The sequence below is a fragment of the Anser anser genome, assembly GCF_964211835.1.
Source record: "Anser anser genome assembly, chromosome: 1".
Classification (NCBI taxonomy): Eukaryota; Metazoa; Chordata; class Aves; order Anseriformes; family Anatidae; genus Anser; species Anser anser.
This window is the reverse complement of record NC_139720.1, coordinates 139,015,713-139,033,759: the sequence shown is the minus strand read 5'-3', so window position 1 is coordinate 139,033,759 and position 18,047 is coordinate 139,015,713. Positions and strand designations below refer to the sequence as shown.

General features: G+C 41.0%; 1 protein-coding gene across 1 annotated transcript in view; it reads left to right on the top strand.

Annotated features, from left to right (window-relative positions):
- The window catches only part of LOC310899013 (cohesin subunit SA-2-like), a 60,559-nt gene that overhangs the window by 39,366 nt on the left and 3,146 nt on the right, over positions 1–18,047 (top strand). The window contains exons 17-31 of the mRNA XM_083834937.1: positions 18–121; positions 564–656; positions 751–840; positions 1,855–2,058; positions 3,462–3,538; positions 4,497–4,584; positions 5,490–5,567; positions 7,492–7,584; positions 8,305–8,473; positions 9,720–9,871; positions 10,706–10,807; positions 12,132–12,286; positions 12,388–12,516; positions 15,759–15,949; positions 16,947–17,115. Coding sequence (XP_083691063.1) covers positions 18–121; positions 564–656; positions 751–840; positions 1,855–2,058; positions 3,462–3,538; positions 4,497–4,584; positions 5,490–5,567; positions 7,492–7,584; positions 8,305–8,473; positions 9,720–9,871; positions 10,706–10,807; positions 12,132–12,286; positions 12,388–12,516; positions 15,759–15,949; positions 16,947–17,115 — 1,894 coding nt within the window. The remainder of the gene's footprint in view (positions 1–17; positions 122–563; positions 657–750; positions 841–1,854; positions 2,059–3,461; positions 3,539–4,496; positions 4,585–5,489; positions 5,568–7,491; positions 7,585–8,304; positions 8,474–9,719; positions 9,872–10,705; positions 10,808–12,131; positions 12,287–12,387; positions 12,517–15,758; positions 15,950–16,946; positions 17,116–18,047) is intronic.

The following is an 18,047-nucleotide window of genomic DNA, read 5'->3' as shown; positions in this document are numbered from 1 at the left end:
GACTGATTTACTTACAGCGTTGAATGATGCCCATAAAAGTGCTCTCACTGAAATTATCCTCGCGACGGTTAGAGAAGCAGCTGAAGGTCATCCTCCAGCGGGCAGAGGTGCAGCCAAAAAAGTCAGTGCATCTTATTCTTACATATTGTGCTGTAATCACAATCTCTTTGCCTTATGTGCTTTGCCAGAGAGCGTGTTCCCAGTGGTAGGTATATCTTCAGAAGTGAAATGGCTTATTTTTACAAAAAGTCACACTGTCGTTTAACCTGTGGATCTTATTAGTAGTGGATGTTGAAGGGGACGAGCATTAGAGAAAAGCAAGTTAAAGCAAGTTATTGACAAATGGTGAGCATTTTATCCATGCAGAATTGTTGTTCAGTGCTTTGCATCTAATTTAAGGTTAACAGAAAATAAAAAAAGCATCTGGTTTTCTCCATGGAAAATATCTTTATCTTGGCTTCATTTGATTTAGATAAAGGCATATAAGTTAACCTTGAATTACATGTAAAATTCCACTCAGATCTAAGAGATTTTATAATTGAAACAAAATGCTTTGTCTGCAGATTCTGTCAGTAAAAGAGAAGAAAATACAATCGGAAGATTGTACCAAAATTACTGAACATTTTATTATGGTGCTTCCTCAGCTCTTGGCAAAGGTAACTAACAGCTGCTCTGTGAATGCATGTTAAATATTTCATTAAAATTCCTGCAGTGCACTCATATCCTGTTTTTTTTTTTTCTTCTCTGCAGTATTCAACAGATGCACAAAAAGTGGCAAATCTTCTGCAGATTCCACAATATTATGATTTAGATGTTTACAGTACAGGACATCTAGAGAAGGTGAATAGGAATTGGGGTAGTCGGTGCATGTGGAAAGTGCTAAATTTATGTGACAGTGTACGGAATTCAGTGTGACTTGGAACAAATAGAAGCCTGTTGAAATATTAAGAAACAGTCTCATACCTTGAGGAAAGTGCTCTTATTCAGGCTTTACTTTTTGATTGGAAGCTGCCAAAGAAAAGCGTTAGTGCGTGTCAGTTCTGATATGCTGTGACTGGCCCTGCTGGGTGATGGTTTGTGTTTTCATGCGATAGGCCTGCCCCTGGGTTTTTCATTGTTGGGTGGAGAGAGGGTGGGTTATGCTATGTGTCTAAGCTGGCATCTCCCTACAGAGTAGGTTTCATTCTCCTTGAAGACTGGACTCCCAGCTGCTGGGGGATGATAGTAACTGAAAGATAAGAATGGAGATAGTGTAACCGCTGATGGGAAAGGGATGGTCAGAAATGGATAGATTAAATCCTTGAAATAGTTTAATGTATTCTTAAGCAGGATGTTTACAGGGAGATAACAAGCAAACATGCCTCGATTACTTTCAGCACAAAACATTAACTGGAAGAGGGGGAGAGTCAGTGGCATGGCACAAGTTAAGTTTCCTCCTGCCAGTAAAAGTGAAGATTCCAGTTGCTGACATGATCTGAAACAGTCTCCGTCCTCTGCTGCTGGGGGAGACAACTTTCATTGTTTGGAGACACACCTTTCCTTTGGAAAGATATCTTTATTCCCTACCATTTTCTTTATTTTTTATAGTAGTAGTAGTGCCAAAGGTGTATTACTGAAGTGAAACTTAAAACAGTTGCTTCATTTTTCACAAAGATTCAGAGACAATAATGAAAAAGAGCCATAAAGCCAGAAAAAAAGCTGTATCCACTAGCCCTGCCCCTCTGCTCCTTAGACCGACAGTTATTTCATACTGGTTGTATGACCTACAGAGATACATGGTCCAAGTGAAATGTGTCTGAAGCCTAAGTGGATTTGCATACATTTTACCTGTAATACCCCTTTTATCACTTGCAGCATTTGGATGCTTTGCTGAGAGAGGTAAAAGACATTGTGGTCAAACACTCTGACATGTCTGTCCTTGAGGCATCCTCCAGGACTTACTATATCCTCTGCAGTGAAGAAATTGCCATCTACAATCAGGTGGATCGTGCCCGAACTCAACTGATAGATGAGTTGACGGGACAGCTTAACCAGCTACTAGATGGCTTCTGGCAAAAGGTGAGTGTGACTCATTGTGGAGATAAACAGACTGTTTCCATATGAAAACAGAAGAGAAAAAATTAAAGGGGATATGATATGGAACAATTTTTCGCCTGCTGTTTCTCTGCTTGAGGGGAGCAGAGCTTTCAAGGTTGGGTTTGCTCCTCTGAAATGACTGACGGTTTACATTTTAATGATTTAGATGTGTTTTGGCAGGAATAGAGTGGTGAAAATAATAAATGAGGTAGTCCACAGCAGCAAAGGGGCATTTTCTGTCTTCTGAATATTCTGGACACGGGTTCCACTGTTGTAGTATCACTATGCCAAAGATACTATGTGAAAGAAAGACCGTGGATCTGTAGGTGATGAGATTGTTCCCTAAATACTGGTTACTGCTTTGGTTCTGTAGTTCACCATATTTGACTGTACGCCTTTTATAGTGTGACTTTGGCTGCATATTTCTAGGAAAAAAAACACACAACAAAACAACAGTCTGTAATGCAGACTGCATAGCTTTGGGGTCTTTGAAATGATGACTTGAAGGAGGACTGTAGGGTCTTCCTCAAAGTTTTTCATTAGTTCTAAAAAGCAGAAACAGCTGGTGGTGATATGAATAGCTTGCTGGCTGAACTGAACAACAGAAGCCCGCAGCTGATCTGATCAACCGTGCCGTCATGAACAGGTGTCATGCCATGGTATGAGAGTAAACGCTGGCAGGTTTTTATTGGACACTGGGATATTGTAAAATGTGTCAAGCCAAAAAATCCCCTAACCTCAGATTGGATTTATTTTGTTGGTCTTAAATAGATATCTATGTCAATATGGGAGAATGTGCACTTATGAGAAACAAGATAAGTGCTAGACCAGGGATTCTTCAACTCCTTCATAGAGTAATCCATATCTAAATAAAGAGATTTTCTCCTGCAGCCCCTCCCTTCTAATTCCTGGTTGTATATACCATCTCCCATAATCACGTAGCATCCTTGTGGAAACTGCAGCAATTGCATCTATGGGAAAGTATTTTAATATATTTTTAGCTATCTTTGAATGTGATCTGGCAGCTGGAAGCCTGGAGAGTCAGCACCATGTGAATGGTTAGCTTTCCAGAGATACCTAGCAACTGTGTGAGGTTTAGCACTTTTGTGGTAGCCTAATTGCTAGTTTTACTCTGTGTTAGCAGTGCTGTAGTACAGGGTGGCTGCTGGGGATTTAGTAGTGACAGGGGCACTGATACAAAATTTCTGTGCAGTCAACATGTTGTTTTCTGTTTACTGTAGGGGAATGCATAAGTAGCATGTGTGAAGGGGCGAGGGCTGGAGGAGAGTAATTCAAGTCTGTGGGTTGGGTGGGAAGAGAACGTAGCGATTACTTTGCCCCGTGCTGGCTAATTCCTTTCTCTTTCCTAAACCTGCGTAATTTAGGAAGAAGGATTTTGTACGGATGCAGGAGAAATTTCCCGGATGTATGCTGCTTTGAGAAGATTAGCAGCTTTTCACAAGTGAGATGTTTATTTACATACTGCTGATTTACTTTCCCACATTCTTTAGTGTTGCCTTAACAGATGCCAAGTGACAATTGCTCCTGCTTGTTGGGTTTAGTAAGAATTTCACAAGAGAATGGAAATGATTCCTATGAGAGATGTTGCAAGGCTTAGTTTCTCCTGAACAGAGCTGTACTCTTGGGTATGGATTTTTTTTTTTGACTTACTGAGGTTGGAGAATCAGCCCTAGTGGGGCTAAGAAGTGTGTATAATAGAGTTGGGATGTCAGAGTGGATGTGGAGATCCTCTCAGCTACGTTGTTACGGTGCCTCCCTCCTCGCTGCATCCTGTTGCACTGCTTTATGGTCAACACTGATAGTCAGTCTGAAGAGGGTGTAATGAGTGCAGATTTTTTCCCAGCAGGTGTTATCTGCTTTGTTTGTTTTAATTTACTTGATCTTCTTCTGCTAAAACATGGATTTTTCCAAAAGCTTGGTTCTCCAGGGATTGTTCACCAAGTAAATTACCATGTGAGATAGTAGAGGGTTGGGGAAATGGCCTTCTGTTCAATGTGTCTTTTGCTTATCCTACATACTAGAGCTGCTCTGTTCATGCAAAGGGAAACTTAACGTTGAGTTGCAACACTTGATAATATTCAAAGTACTCTTTTAAAATGTATATAGGGGAATTTTTCTTTAGACGTTTTTGGGCACTTAGAGAATGTGAATAGATTGTATAGGAAAATGTACAGAGGTCAAACTTCCTTCTCCTCTCCTCACAGACACTGCAGTTTTGTGGCAGGAATGCAGACTGTATTTCTCCCCTCCCCTTTAGAATTAATTATTAGTTGTTTAAAGTTACTGCTGCACATCAGAGGAAGGCAAAAACAGGATTAATTTAACCTACTTGATCAGGTGAGATTTCATTTCTTGCTTAGTGTGTTGCTTAGACTTTTTTTTTTTTTCCCCACTTGCAGTGCCCATGATCTCACCAAGTGGAATCTGTATCACAAGACTTTACGGTTGCTGGTGTTTGAAATGGAACATGGGAGTTTGTCCGTTCTGGTGAGTTGTTGATACTTAACATTGAAAGCAGGAGAAATAGCAAATATTAAATAATCTAATATATGAGTGTTGTATGAGGCAGGAAGATGTTGTTTCCATTTGTCAATCTGGGAAACTGAGGTTTTGGTATAATGTTATTTAGAATCAATGGATTATAGCCATGTATTCATTAATTTGGAGATTTTCCAAAGCTACGATAGGGTAATCATCTGACAACTTGAATAGTCTTTTCTTATGCTCAGTACTTCCCACTGGTTGCAAAATCTCGCTCTGAGTGCATAGAAATTGTTGGGACTGTGAGGAGCATGGTTTCCTTGTAACCAGAAATTGAAATATTTTGGACCTGTTGCTTGCAAATTGACACTTGACAAGGATAGTTTGTTGTCTCAACTCAAACTTTGGCTGTGCCAAGGTAGAGGTATATCATGGTATTTTAAGTACTTGAGCAGTTAGTCAGGCTGTGTTTTCAGGAGAATTTGGGGTTATTTGTAAAAAGGTGAAATTTAGCCAAAGAGGGAAAGTCTGCAGCCTGTGGGTAGACTCCTTTAGTTGTAGCATCAGAGAATGAAGGTTTGGCTTCTATTCTGAACTGCCCTCTGGAGGAGTCAGCCTTTCACCAAAGACAGCAGAGAAATCCTAAGCTCAGCTAAAGTTAGCCTCTGTGAATACCCCTTGTATTACCCAGTTAAGTTCCATTGAACGCATCAGGATGTCAGAGTTACGCAGAAGTAGCACCTTAGTAATGAAGTTTCTCAGCAGGCAATGTTTACTTATGTGTAAACCTACTGTGTTTATTTTGAAGACTTAAATTCTTTACAGTGTAGAAATGGCTGTGCAAGCAGCATGCCAAGCTTTTTGCTGTCAAGCCTTTCATGTAAATAAAGGACATGTGTTTTTATTTGCAGATGATCCTGCCAGCTCTCCAGTGCACCTATTTTTCTCTCCTGTGGCAAGTAGCTGCAGCTGCAGAAAATTCTTCCAAGGTTGGCCATTCCACATCATTTTGAAACCCAGGGGTTGTGCTTCTAGAAGTTCAAGATGCTTTTCTATTCTCAGATAGCCAGAAGAAAACAAGCTTTCTCAAGAAGACAATTTGTGTATTTTCTTGAGGAAACCAAACTGAGTTGGGACGTTTTTATTTTTTTTTTTTTAAGTGTTTATGCCTTTCCAGTATGCAAGAGAATAAGGGAACAACAGTTCACCTCTATTTTTACTACAAAACATGTGCAGTGAATTCTTCATGCTTGATGGAGATAAGGAACTTGTTCCACTGCCAGACAGTTTGTTCTCTTGCTTTAAGCAACAAATAATATTCAAGGAAAACTCCAGGAAGTCCTGTTGCTTTGTTTTATTCTTATGTTCTTATTTTACTTATAGATTCTGTGACATCCCACTTTCTTCAAACTTTCTGTGTAATTTTTTCATCAGCTGACTACTTACTTTCCTAATTGGTTTTACATAGTGCCAAACTCTGCCAGATACTTCAGAAGATATTCTAATTCAAGATACCAGAGAGGAAAACTCTTTTATGCTTTGATTCACATGTGAATCTATACCTTTGCAGTTTCTCTTCATGGTGAATCCTGACTACACCGAGTGTTGCTGTTTCTGTCATTCCGTCCCTTTCCTCTGGTGCTCCTGTGTGTACAGAATAGGGCGCTGACGTGGGCATTTGTTTTGTGTGAGAAATGTTAGCTGGGAGGTTTCCCGTTTGGTGACTGATTCACTATCTATTCCCGTCCCATTCCATTCCTGAGTGGATGTCTGCATCTCTCACTGCTCTAATATGTTCTGCCTTCCAGTCCAGACACTGTTAGCTTGACTGATAATGGGGCAGCACATTTTTGAACTTGGCCTTTCATATGGGGGCAGATTTTGATTGGAAGCACGGTGTTACGGCCCACTCTGCAGGAGCAAATCTGGATATTGGCAGAGAGAGAAGTTCCGAGAGCAAAAACGATCATTTGCTGGACAGCAGCTCTGGGACTGTTTCTTTCCCCCTCCTCCTCTAATGGTGTTAAGGCAGTGTTTTACCTCCCCCTCTGCTCCTTCTCAGTATGCCCTGGGATGGATCCCCTTTCTTATAAAGATACAGTTGGGTAGCATGAAATCCAGCCCTCCTCTAAGGGTGTTCTTCTGTTGATTGCTCTGTGCGGTGCAACAGATGGAACCTAGTGAAGGATCAGGAGGTCTTTTATTTGGCTCTGGGCAAATCGAGTAGACTGTGTTAACGAATAGACTTGTCTAAGCTTATGAGTGCCAAAGTTTGCAGTGTAGTTAAACTGGGTTTCCTCTGGAATCAGTAGAAGGGGAGAGAAGAGCAACTCTAGAAGGCAATTCACATGTTGTGTGTTGAAAATAAAGTGCGATGGACTAGAGTTTTTGTGACTCTACACATGTCTCTAAAGTGGAAATTATTATCCCTGTTTTATAAGGATAAGCTGAAGTGAATTCAGCAGACCTTCTAGTTGCTTGGAGGGCTGTATCAGGGAATAAATGCTATTGGAGCTGCTAACCCTACAGATGGAGAACCAAAGAGTTTGTGACTTGCTGAACACTGCTAGCCTCAGCAAGACGCACATGTCCCACTGTTTGTCACCTTTCTGCACCAGAGTGGGGGGAAAAAGTATGTATTTCTATGGGTTGACCTTTCTATCGTAGATATCGTGCCTGAGAGCAAGACATATTTTTAAAGTTGTTCATAGCTGGTGAGCTGTTGCTACTGTGAGATGTGAGTAGCTGTTGCTACTCTGAGATGTCAGCTTCTTTCATAATGGCATCTGCTGTGCCATCTTAAGTGAATAGTATCAGTGGAAAAAGATGCAACTATTGTTTATTCTGTAATTCTCTATTGGGTGATAGACCCTAACATCTTAGTCCTGTCACTTTCCTTACATATGTTTTTAGGGGGCTCTTCTGGCATTACGAAGAGAGCTGAGGCGTTTCAGTGAGATTTGCATGTACTTCCTCACCCATAAGGAAAAAGATGTAAGAGAAAAGGTTTGTGTTCTTTTGTTTTTGTAAGGTTTGTTGCCTTTCTTGCTTTTCATACCAGTATTTCCTTCTACTGATTTTGCAATGTTTTGTCTCTTAGCAGAGAAATAACACTTTAAAATAAACAATTCTCAACTATTTATTAGAAATAAATGCTATTTATTTTAACATAATTAAAGTTAAGTTAGTTAAAATGCTACAAAACTTAGTGCTTTAGTCAAACATAGGTATGTGTTGCATGGGTCCATATGCAGAATCAAAGCCTGAATCAGAATGACTTGATTTGCCACTTGATAGTCACTGTGCTTTCTAATTAGAATGATCAGTATACTGGTTACTGTCATTGCTTTTTTAATGCCTTGCTATGAATATCACTTAAAAAATGAAACATTTGGAGACATTGTCTGGAGATTCACAAGTTGAAAAAGAGGTATTGTGGCATAATAGAGTTCATCTTCCTTTTCAGAGAAGTTTGAAATACAAATCTTTAGGTGGTGTTCATGCATGGTACTTGTATATACCGTATGCTAAAGTATAGGTTCTGGAAGGGCTCAGCTGTGGCATTTTATCACAGGCTGGAGCCAACAGAAATCTTTAGCTTGTGAGGAAGAAGTAGGATAGAAACCAGATTGTGACTTGTGGTGTTTGATGGAGATGCAAATGGCAGTTGGCATGAAAAGTAACGTGGTCTCTGGATCTTTCATTGGCTTTGTTTGCTTGATACAGGCCTTCGTGATACTCTGTGACTGGCTGCTGATTTTGAGTCATCAAGATTCAAATAATAATGAAGAAGCAGTAGGACTTCTGGATTACCTTCCCAGCACTTCCCTTCAGGAAAAACTGCTTTTGTTTGTCCAAGAACATATTTTTGTGGAGGAGAAAGAGGAAAGCAAAGGTCAGACATCTTCATCACTGAAGAAACACTCTACCATTTTTGCTGTTATTTGCTGGCTGCACTGAACATACCAGGAAAGGGGGCGAGTCCTTTTTTGGCCCCTTTACAAAGTTGCTCGATGAATATAAATTCAGTGTTTTGTCTCCACTGTGGCTCAATCACAGGAAACGACTGCCAATGTACTCCCAGGTAGAAAGGGCTGATGTAATGCAGGCATGGGTGGAAACGTACAGGTATTTGACAGACTGACTTTGGTGGTAGAGGTGGTGTCATCCACCTTGGTGGAAAGCCTTGCAGTGTTACAGTGCAACTCTGTTGATGCATGGACTCTTCTAAGCCATCAGAGTAAAGGACTGGTGGATTTTGATGTGGGGATGCAGAGCAGTTTTTGTGGGAAACAGCTACGTACTTGTTGCTGTGTTGCTTTTTTCAAACAAATTCAGATGCCGAGTTGAGGATGTTATTGTGAAGGCTGGTTTCTTTTGGGAGTGTTTTGAAAATAGGTTGTTGGCTCGTTGTGGTTTGAGGCTGAGTTCAAGTGTCATGCTTTGAAAAACCAAGCACCATCCTAGATTACTGTGTTGAACTCTTGTCCTTCAGCTGTTCACATGGAGTTCTGTGTTCAGCATTGGGCGTATTAGCTACGTTATGTACCTGAAACTGATCAAGTCTGTCCTGTTTTGGGTTAGATGGCCTTCTGAGATCAGTTTCAAACCTGGTCTGTACCATGCTTTCAATTTCTCAGTCCTCCCCACAAAGGATCCCTGTCAACCTGTTGCAGGTTCCTTCCCTAAAGAAGTCATTTTTTTCATGCTGTGGGTGTGCTTGTCTGTGTGAAAAGAAAGAAAAAACGCAAAAAAACAAACCCACAAAACACAACGTGATTGCAGTGCGTCTGGTCTCTTCCATTTTGTGTGTTTGTGCCTTTTATTCTGCAATCTGGTTCTGTTCTATAGTTGTGAGCAGTGTTACACAAGGAAATTCTGCCTAGTAGAAATGAGTAATCCCTATGAAGATCAGAGTAGAAGACTGTGCAAACAACTCACTTTCACTGTCATCAGCTGAAAGCTTTGAAATGGAAATGGAAACCTGTGTTTTCTGACACACAGAGATGAGCGTAGCATCTGTTGCTTAGCATGTTGGCTGAACAGCTGAGTCTGTGCTATTCAGATGAAAGTTGGTCATTAAAATTGAGATACCTTGAATAAAGTACTAGAACAAAGCTTCAATGCTTTTGTTTCCCTAGACCTGACAAAAGAGGAGGAGAGAAAAGACGAAAGCTGCAAACTTGACGACTTGAACAAAAAGCGGAGTCTTCTTGCAGCATATTGCAAGTTAATAGTGTTTAATGTGGTGGAGACGACTGCAGCTGCTGAGATCTATAAGCATTATGTGAAGGTAATGTTTTATATAACGTCACTTTGCCTGTCAGTGCATTTCAGTGTTTGAAAGTGACTCCAGTGTTTGTGAAAGATGTGGTGGTTAATGGTTTATGGCTCAGAATCGTCGTATAATCACAAAAGGGCTATAAAATCAAGCAAAAGTGGAACAGTCTCTCCTCCTTGCTCTGCACAGGTGTGTCATTGCAGACAAAGTAACTGAAAGTTGAGTAGAGGGTATATGTCTGAACATCTGCTCCGTCGCTTCTCCAAAGAAGCCATTACGGAGAAGTAGTTTATGGCTGGAAGAGTGTTTTAACTATAGAGATTCTCACATTGAAGTGGTCAACATATTTCATAAAGCTCCCACAGTTCATGTTCAGATGGCCTAGATTTCATGTGGGTCCCTGTGCTTAGCTGCTAGAGCCTCAGCCACTCTGAAATGTGTGTCAAGAGGGCTAAGAACAGCACAGAGTGGGCAATTGCCTTGAGTCAATTAACAGGACACTGGAAATATCTGAATGTGGATATTGATCTTCACTTCATTGGGCAAGCACTGGTTGAATATGTAAAACTCTCTGTTCTTCTTCTAAGGAGGATTTTTCTTTTGATATAATAAATACTTAACAATTTCAGAGTAACTTTAGCATTCACGTTACTCTTAAGGGAGCATACCTTTGCTTTAAACATGAAATAAAATAAAAAGTCCAATTTTGTTTTTTTTTTAGCTTGGGTGTACTGATACTGGGAGTGTTTTATAAACTTCTTGTGTGACATGAACATAGTCATGTGTTTTGTGTATTCCCAGCATTATGAAAGGGAAATGATAATTTTCATTCGTTGCTGTTAATAGGCTTACAATGATTTTGGGGATATAATTAAAGAAACTCTAAGCAGGACGAGGCACAATAACAGAATTGAGAGTGCCAGGGCACTGATTCTCTGTCTACAGCAGGTAAGGTTATAATTAAAATGAGAGGATGGGGGTTCTCATGACAGCTGTGTTTCATATTAGTCTTTTGCCTACCTTTCCGTAATTATTCAGATTAATTTAAAAGCCTTGTGAAAGAAATTGGTTCCTTGGCTTTGCTTTCTATTTATATGTGTTTTTGCATGTCTTAATGAAACTCCTTTCAGATCATTCCACCTATTTTAAAATGTAATTTTGTGCACAGGGTGTTTTTTTTGTTTGTTTTTGTTTTTGTTTTAATCTTCAAAGGCATAGTGTGTTCGGATTGATGTAATCTTTGAGATTACAGAGTCTCTCTTGGGACATGGTGGGTGTCTCTTAACCTTAAGGATAAGGATAGTATTCTATGTTTTACTGACTACCTCAATTCCTATTGAATTTGAGGAACTGTGAGGAAATGTGCCTGTGGCTGGCCAGCTCTAAGCCCCAGTACTTTCAGTGTTTTTTTGTGGAAGAAAGTGGGGCACAGCCCTTTTGAAGGGTTTTGCAGCTGCTGACTGATGAGGCCAGTCAGCTATTTTAGCAGCTGCTTCTGCCAGCTCTGCCCATGGCCGGAGCTGCTTCGAGCTCGAGTCGTGCTGTAAGCCCCAGAGCAGGTTCCTCCCAGGGGGTACTGATACATGAGCTTTGCTTATTTCACACCCATTGCCAGGGGCTTAGATCTGCGAACCAGCCCCTGAAATCTGAGCTTAGACGAGGCTAAGCAGCATTTGGCTACATGTATTCTGCTGACATAGTCAGGACTTTGTGTTTGTGTATCACATAGACAACAGGCCCTTTCTGGTCTTTGCTTGACCTTGAAAGTTAACAAGTTGGAGCTACCTCCATGTTCTGTTAGGAAAAAAAATCCCAAAACATAGCGATTGGTTTTGAGACTTGCTTTTAACCCAGTCTCACTCTCAGAAATTGGACTGTACTGCTACCAGACCTGTGTGCTATATCTGCATTCTGATACCCTGAAAACCTCTCAGGCATATTAGTCCTCTTGGGCTTGATTCAGAAGACCCAACAAGAGATGGGGCCATCACCTTCAGGAATTGATTCTCTTTGTATGCATATCTTTTTTTTTCTTTTCAGTTCGTGCCTATCTGTTAAGCACTTGTCTTTTGTGTCAGTTCCTAGTGCTTGTTGCAGTTGTGTTGCTTTTGAAGAACATGACTTAACTTCAACAACATGACTTAACTACAATGACTTTTGTAAGACTTCTGTCTTTTAAGCTGTTACTGGGTCTGCATGTCTCTCTGTCCTCCTGAAGCTTTGTTTGCCTGTAGGGTTACATGTGGTTGCTTATCTTGGACTTCTTTTGCAGCTGTTTCAGACATGTGCAGAAAGCCAAGACGGTAGTACTGGTGTGGACTTAGCATCTGCTTCCTTCACAAACATGAAAGAACTGGCTCGTCGATTTTCGCTAACGTTTGGCTGGGACCAGGTGAAATCTAGAGAATCTGTAGCCATGATACACAAGTATGTGCCATGTAGTATCACTTTGTCCATGGTCATTGCTTTTGGTAGTTGTCTGTTTTATGACTTAATTCTCTCTCTCTTTTTTTTTTTCCTTTCAATAGGGAAGGGATTGAATTTGCCTTTCAAGGAGCTACTGGAACAGATGGGAAGTGCTTTCCTCCTAACTTAAGCTTTCTGTTAATCATCAGTGAATTTTCCTATAAACTGCTAAAGCCTGACAAAAAAATAGTGTAAGTTAAGTTCTTGCAGTGTCATCCACAGGTTGTGTTTTGTGTATCTCTGTTCGTGGGACACTTGACCTTCAGTGCTGGGGAAGTTGCTCAAAGGCTTTTCAGAGAACTTTTGAAATCAATCTGCCCCTGAGGCTCTTGGTTTTAGAGACACTTGTTGAATTTTATAGTAGTATTTACTTACATGTGCAGTATCCATTCTCCACATTTTTTTAGAATGGTTGTGACTTCATGTGGCAGTTATTGTAAGGGAAAGACAATGCTAACTTTGTGGCAGAGATTTGCAACTTGACTGGCTAGTGGAGTGGAAGGAATGCTTTTCTGAAGAGAAAAGTAAACACAAACAATTGAGGAAGATGTAATGCCCAGATAATTATTTTGCAACAATCTAATTCCACAGGGTCAGGACTGAGCCATTTGACTGTTGTCTTTACTTCCCTGGTCAGTACTGTGTATTTTGGATATCTGTACTTCAGTCCTCTTCTTTACAAGACACTGCAAAAGTTATTTCAAAATATATAATGAGTATTTCCATTTTCCTGAGAGCACATTTGAAGACGTGGGAAAGTTAGATGAAACATGAAGACACATCTGCCTTTTTGAATTCCTTAGCAAATTACTCCAATACCTGACAGGAAAGGTTCTGCTTTGGAGAAGAAGCAATGAAATGAAAGAAAAACAACAACTCATCTTGCTGAGCCCCATGTCACTTGTTTGGTCCCGTGTCAGTTTGTCTTAAATTGAAGGTTAATTCTCCATGGGGGCCATCAAACATTTTTTATATAACATAGGTCAAGATTGGTAAAATGTCTAATTCTCTGCTGCTTTACATGACAAATAAAGTTTATTAATGATTGCCAGTTACCCACACAATATACTTTTTAAAAATGGATTCAAATTTAAAATGCAAAATAGCAAAGAAAAATATCTGACATATACTGATCACAGCCCTGGTAGATCTGAGGTGGATAATCTATAGGAAGTGATAACTTCCCTTTCTTTTTGTGCATTTTTCTTGGAGAGAATCCTCGCGATCTATGACTAGGATTGGTTTTGTACAGTTTCTGTACATCTGTGTCCATGTTGCCTGGATTTTGAAGTTCTGTTATCATCTGTGTGGTAATACTTGTGCAATAAGTAGATGTCTGTTAATTCATTCGTGAAAAAAACTGTAACTTCATGCACCTTCAAGGAGTATTTTTTTTAATTAAACAAGAGAAAAAAAATTCATAATTGATGTAGGCAGATATAAAGCTATATCCTGATTATTCTTTCCTATGGTTATATTTAACTTCTTGACCGGTGGATATATTCCGGAAGTATATCCCTCATTGTAATCTATATGTTCAGGTAGGTTTAGACATCGAAAACTTTTGTGGGAAATACAGAACCTAGCAGGGAATGCTCCTTGAGTTTACTGCCTCGGAGCCACCCACTACTGCTGGGAACAAATGGGAAACAATAAAATTCACAAGGGGGGAAATTGGAATTTTATCCAGAACTACTTTCAGGCAATGTTTCTAGAGTAACAGTTTCTATTCTGGGAGGCTTAAAACGCCTTGCAGCGGCTGGAGATTATATTTCCTCCTAGAAATATTTAGGTTTAGCTGTATCATAAATTACTGGGTGGAATGCTTTGGGTCAACATGAACTTTCAGAAATAAACATCTGGTTATTTTCATTTTTATTATTAATCATAGGATTGATGTCCAGGTCTGTATATTCACATATGTAAGCGTACCTATAACAGATGAGATACAGAATATGGGCATTTGATAGAAAGGAGTATATTTCAACACCATCAAAGTATATGGATTTTAAGCTTCTCTGCCTGTAATTGCCCAGGCTGTAGCAGTAAAATATCTGACGTGTCAACTGGTCTGTGCCACAAAATGCACACAAGAAATGAATTATTGAATAACAAGCAGTACGAAGAGCTTGACTCCTGAATAAGTAAGAGTCTTTCCATTGACATGGACAGCAGTTGGATTAGGCCCTAAAACAGTAGTTACAATACGTGCTTGTTTGAAACCAACAAATTCCATTACTGGGGTTTCTCCATTCCCGAGGCCCCCAGGGTCTACGACTCTAATTGTTTCAGAGTCAGAGCTTACCCTAACCTCCTCCCAGCACTGATTTTCTTTCTTTTTTTTTTTTTTTTTTTTTTTTTTTTTGCAAAGCACATGAAATGCCTGATATTTTCCAGGCCACACTCTTAATCAAAGAAAGAATAATATGCTGTACAGGCTGGTGTTAAAACTGTCACTTTTGGTTTTGCTAAGGTAGGGTCTGTTTTAACAACACGGGGCTTGATTTTAAAGTGATGAGCTGTAGCTGAAATGTAGTGAATATCCAGTTTCTAATCCTGAGTCAGGCTGTGATTTTGTTTTCTTGTTGTTATGATATAGGAACGGATCAGAAAAACTGTGTCAAAAATATCCTATTTTTCAAAACGGAGAGACCTCTTGAAGGAGACCTCTTTGCTCCAGAAGGGGTGGTAGCCTGGTGATTAAATTATTCACCTGAGACTTAGGGAGGTACAATGTCAAGTCTGTGAATCGAATCAAGTAGAACGGGGATTTGAGCCAATGCTTTCTGCGTCCTGTGTGTTGTCACAACTGCAGAGCTGTTAACTGCTTTTTTCAGACACTTGAAATCTTATTGTGAACCTGGGAGGATTGGATCGGGGTTGATACGATATTGCAGAGAAGTGTTTTTATTGCTTGTTCATTTATAATTTTTTTTTTGACAAAACAGGCACTCGTGGTGCAAATACCCCACTGCCTGACCTGCCGTGCTATTGAATCACAAGGAGCATCTGTCACCTGGGATCTCCTTTGCGTGGCAGTCCAGGAGGCAGGAAAGGGCCACCAGGAAAAGTGGTGTACCCTCACAGTCCTGCTCCGTTCAAGCTGCCCCTGGCAGCAGCAATTGGCAGTGACTTCCTACGTGGGGAGTTCTTTTTAGAGAATGATGTAATTCTGTAATTTCTGCGAATCAAACGTTGTTTCTAATACTGAAATTCAAGCACTCTCTTAGCTTTGAAGGCGTTTGCATTTTAAATATTCCCATATTTCAGAGATGTCAGATAAGAGAAAAAGGGTGTCTTCCCTTTCGCTCCATTGACAGTTCTGTCTGCACCTTTTGACAGTAAAGGGAAAATGCCTTTCTAGCAAAACCTTCCCTAGATATCGAGGGGAAAGATACTGAGTTTTCTTATGCTTGCTTTTGTTTTTCTCCAGGTATGCTTACTTACAGAGGTACACAGTAGAACCGCTGCCTTACAGCCGAGACGAATGGCAGCCGTTGATTTGGTACAAAAACTCCTTATTGGCAAACGAAGATGAGGAGAGCTCTGTCCTCGGCAGCTTAGGAGAGTGGTCCCAAATGGGCACGTCTAAGGCATCTTCTTGCAAAAGGAAATTGTCGAATGGTATGGGAATGGGGCTGCTCTGAATTAGCTGTGTTGGCTTTGTCTCAGCAAAAATGTGCTTAATGTTTTGCATTAGCAGTGCCACAGTTTGTTGGACCTTGTGGACTTTCCAGCTGGAACTGTGGCTTTTGCCTTCAGCTTTGTTGCCAAACGTTTGCTGTTGTTAAAGGTCTCTTCGTTACTCAGTTGGAGGAAGGTTGGTCTGGAGACCTTGCGTGAGCCAAATTCAGATGATCTTGAATTGAGCTCTGACATTTGTCTGTGCCACTGGCGCTTGGTTCATTGCTTTCAACTGTTACGTTAAGGGCGTTGTTGATTTGGGCCCTGTAGGTGATTGAGAAAGGGGTGATATTTCCAGAGGTTGATTCGTGTCTTCAGCCCAGATAATCTGGGCCAAATCTTCCTCTGGGTTCTTTCTATCTGTTGAGATTTTAGGGCGTCTAGCCTTCTAAATTGGGATTATATTCCTAACTTAATGAGTTACGTGGGCTGCTCTCATGGACTTCCAATCTGTAAGGACATGGTGGGGATTAATTAAATGTAGTAAAGCCACAATGAGAACAGTTGCCAGTAAAAATCCTAAGTGCTATGGACGTGTGCAGTTCTGTGGGGAGGAAAGGGAATTTCTCCCAAAGACCTTTAGTTTCTCTCTCATTCTTTCTCAGAATTTCTCTTGTCAGTGCCCTGCCTTCAAAACCCTTGTCCTTTTGGGTCCCAATGGCCCTCCTATCTTGAGGGTGATAGTCAGCAGTGCTGATAGCACTAAAGGACTAGGGCCAAGATCGTAAACCTAAATCGCAAAAATGATCAGGGCAAATTAACTTGTTTTTCTCTTTTGTGACTTTTAGTTGCACCTTTCAGTAAATGACTGCTTTGCCCCAAATCTCTCCTTGAGCTTGGCTTCCATTGCTCCCCTGCAGTGGGGACGCTGCTGTTGGAAATGTCCAGCCTCTGAGGACGAGGTTGAAGAACGGGGTCTGTTCACTGTCTACTACAGGGTCTTTGCCTGAAGCCAGCCATGCTGAAGCAGCAAGCCAAGATCCAGCCTTACAGTCTGCTTCCCAGCTTGCCTCCGCAGCAGGGAAGAGCAGAAAGAGGCTGAAATCTCGAGAGACGAACTTGCAGGAGCATTTGCCGTTCCTTTGTCCAGGCGGGCTGCAGAGAAGGTACTGGTGAGATGTCTTAGAAGCTCTTTCACGTGTCCTAGTATTGGTAGCTGGGGTCTCTCGGCCCACCTCTGCCTCTGTTTTTTTGTAGTCCTGCCATGGGCAAAGCGCAGAGTGTTGTACGAGCTGTGTCCCAGTGCCAGGTTGTGTTTTTCATTTCCTCAGACCGATAGCTGCGTTTGCTGCTTTGACCTCGTTGTTCCCCACCGCCACAGAGCTTCCATTTCTTCTTGGGCTAATACCAAGCGCACGGGGAAAAGACAAGGGAGGAAGAGTTCCCTGTCCCACTTCTCTTGTCTCTGGTCCTGATTAGAGGCCTGTGGTGTCAGCTGTTCCCTGGCTGTGTGGTGCAGCCCGACGGTGTGTGTTTTCTGCACCTCTGGAAATGAAAGAGAGGATTCTTGTCTCTGCAGATCCGTTGTTAACTGCTGTGTTACTGGTGGCTTTCTTTTAAGGAGCTGCATGTGTACGTGCAGTGTGCACACACACAGGAGTGGAACCCACCAGGACAGGATGTAAGAGAGGTATTGCAGAAATGGCAAGTCTGCAGTCTACTTTTGAGCCTGTGTAAAGAACTCCAAGTGCTCAGCTGGGATAATATTGTCCTGCAATGCAATTCATTTATTGAGCTGGTAGGTTCCACTTCCCATATTGGCAGGGTAAAAGCTGACACACAAATCCTAGAAGGACACGTGCTTTTTCAGGTTGTGGGACACCTGTTGAACGGTCCTGGTGAATACTAGTAAAATAGAACAAAAAGTATGAAACATAGGAGATTGCAGGTCCAGCCTGTTTAAGTGAAGATACTGTTTCTGAACTGCCTTTTTCAGACATTCCTCAGAGCATCACCTATTTCATACCTAGGAAATACTGAGCCAGAAGCTTTGGGCTACCTTCTGTGGGTGTCTCAGCAACAGAATGTAATATGTGCA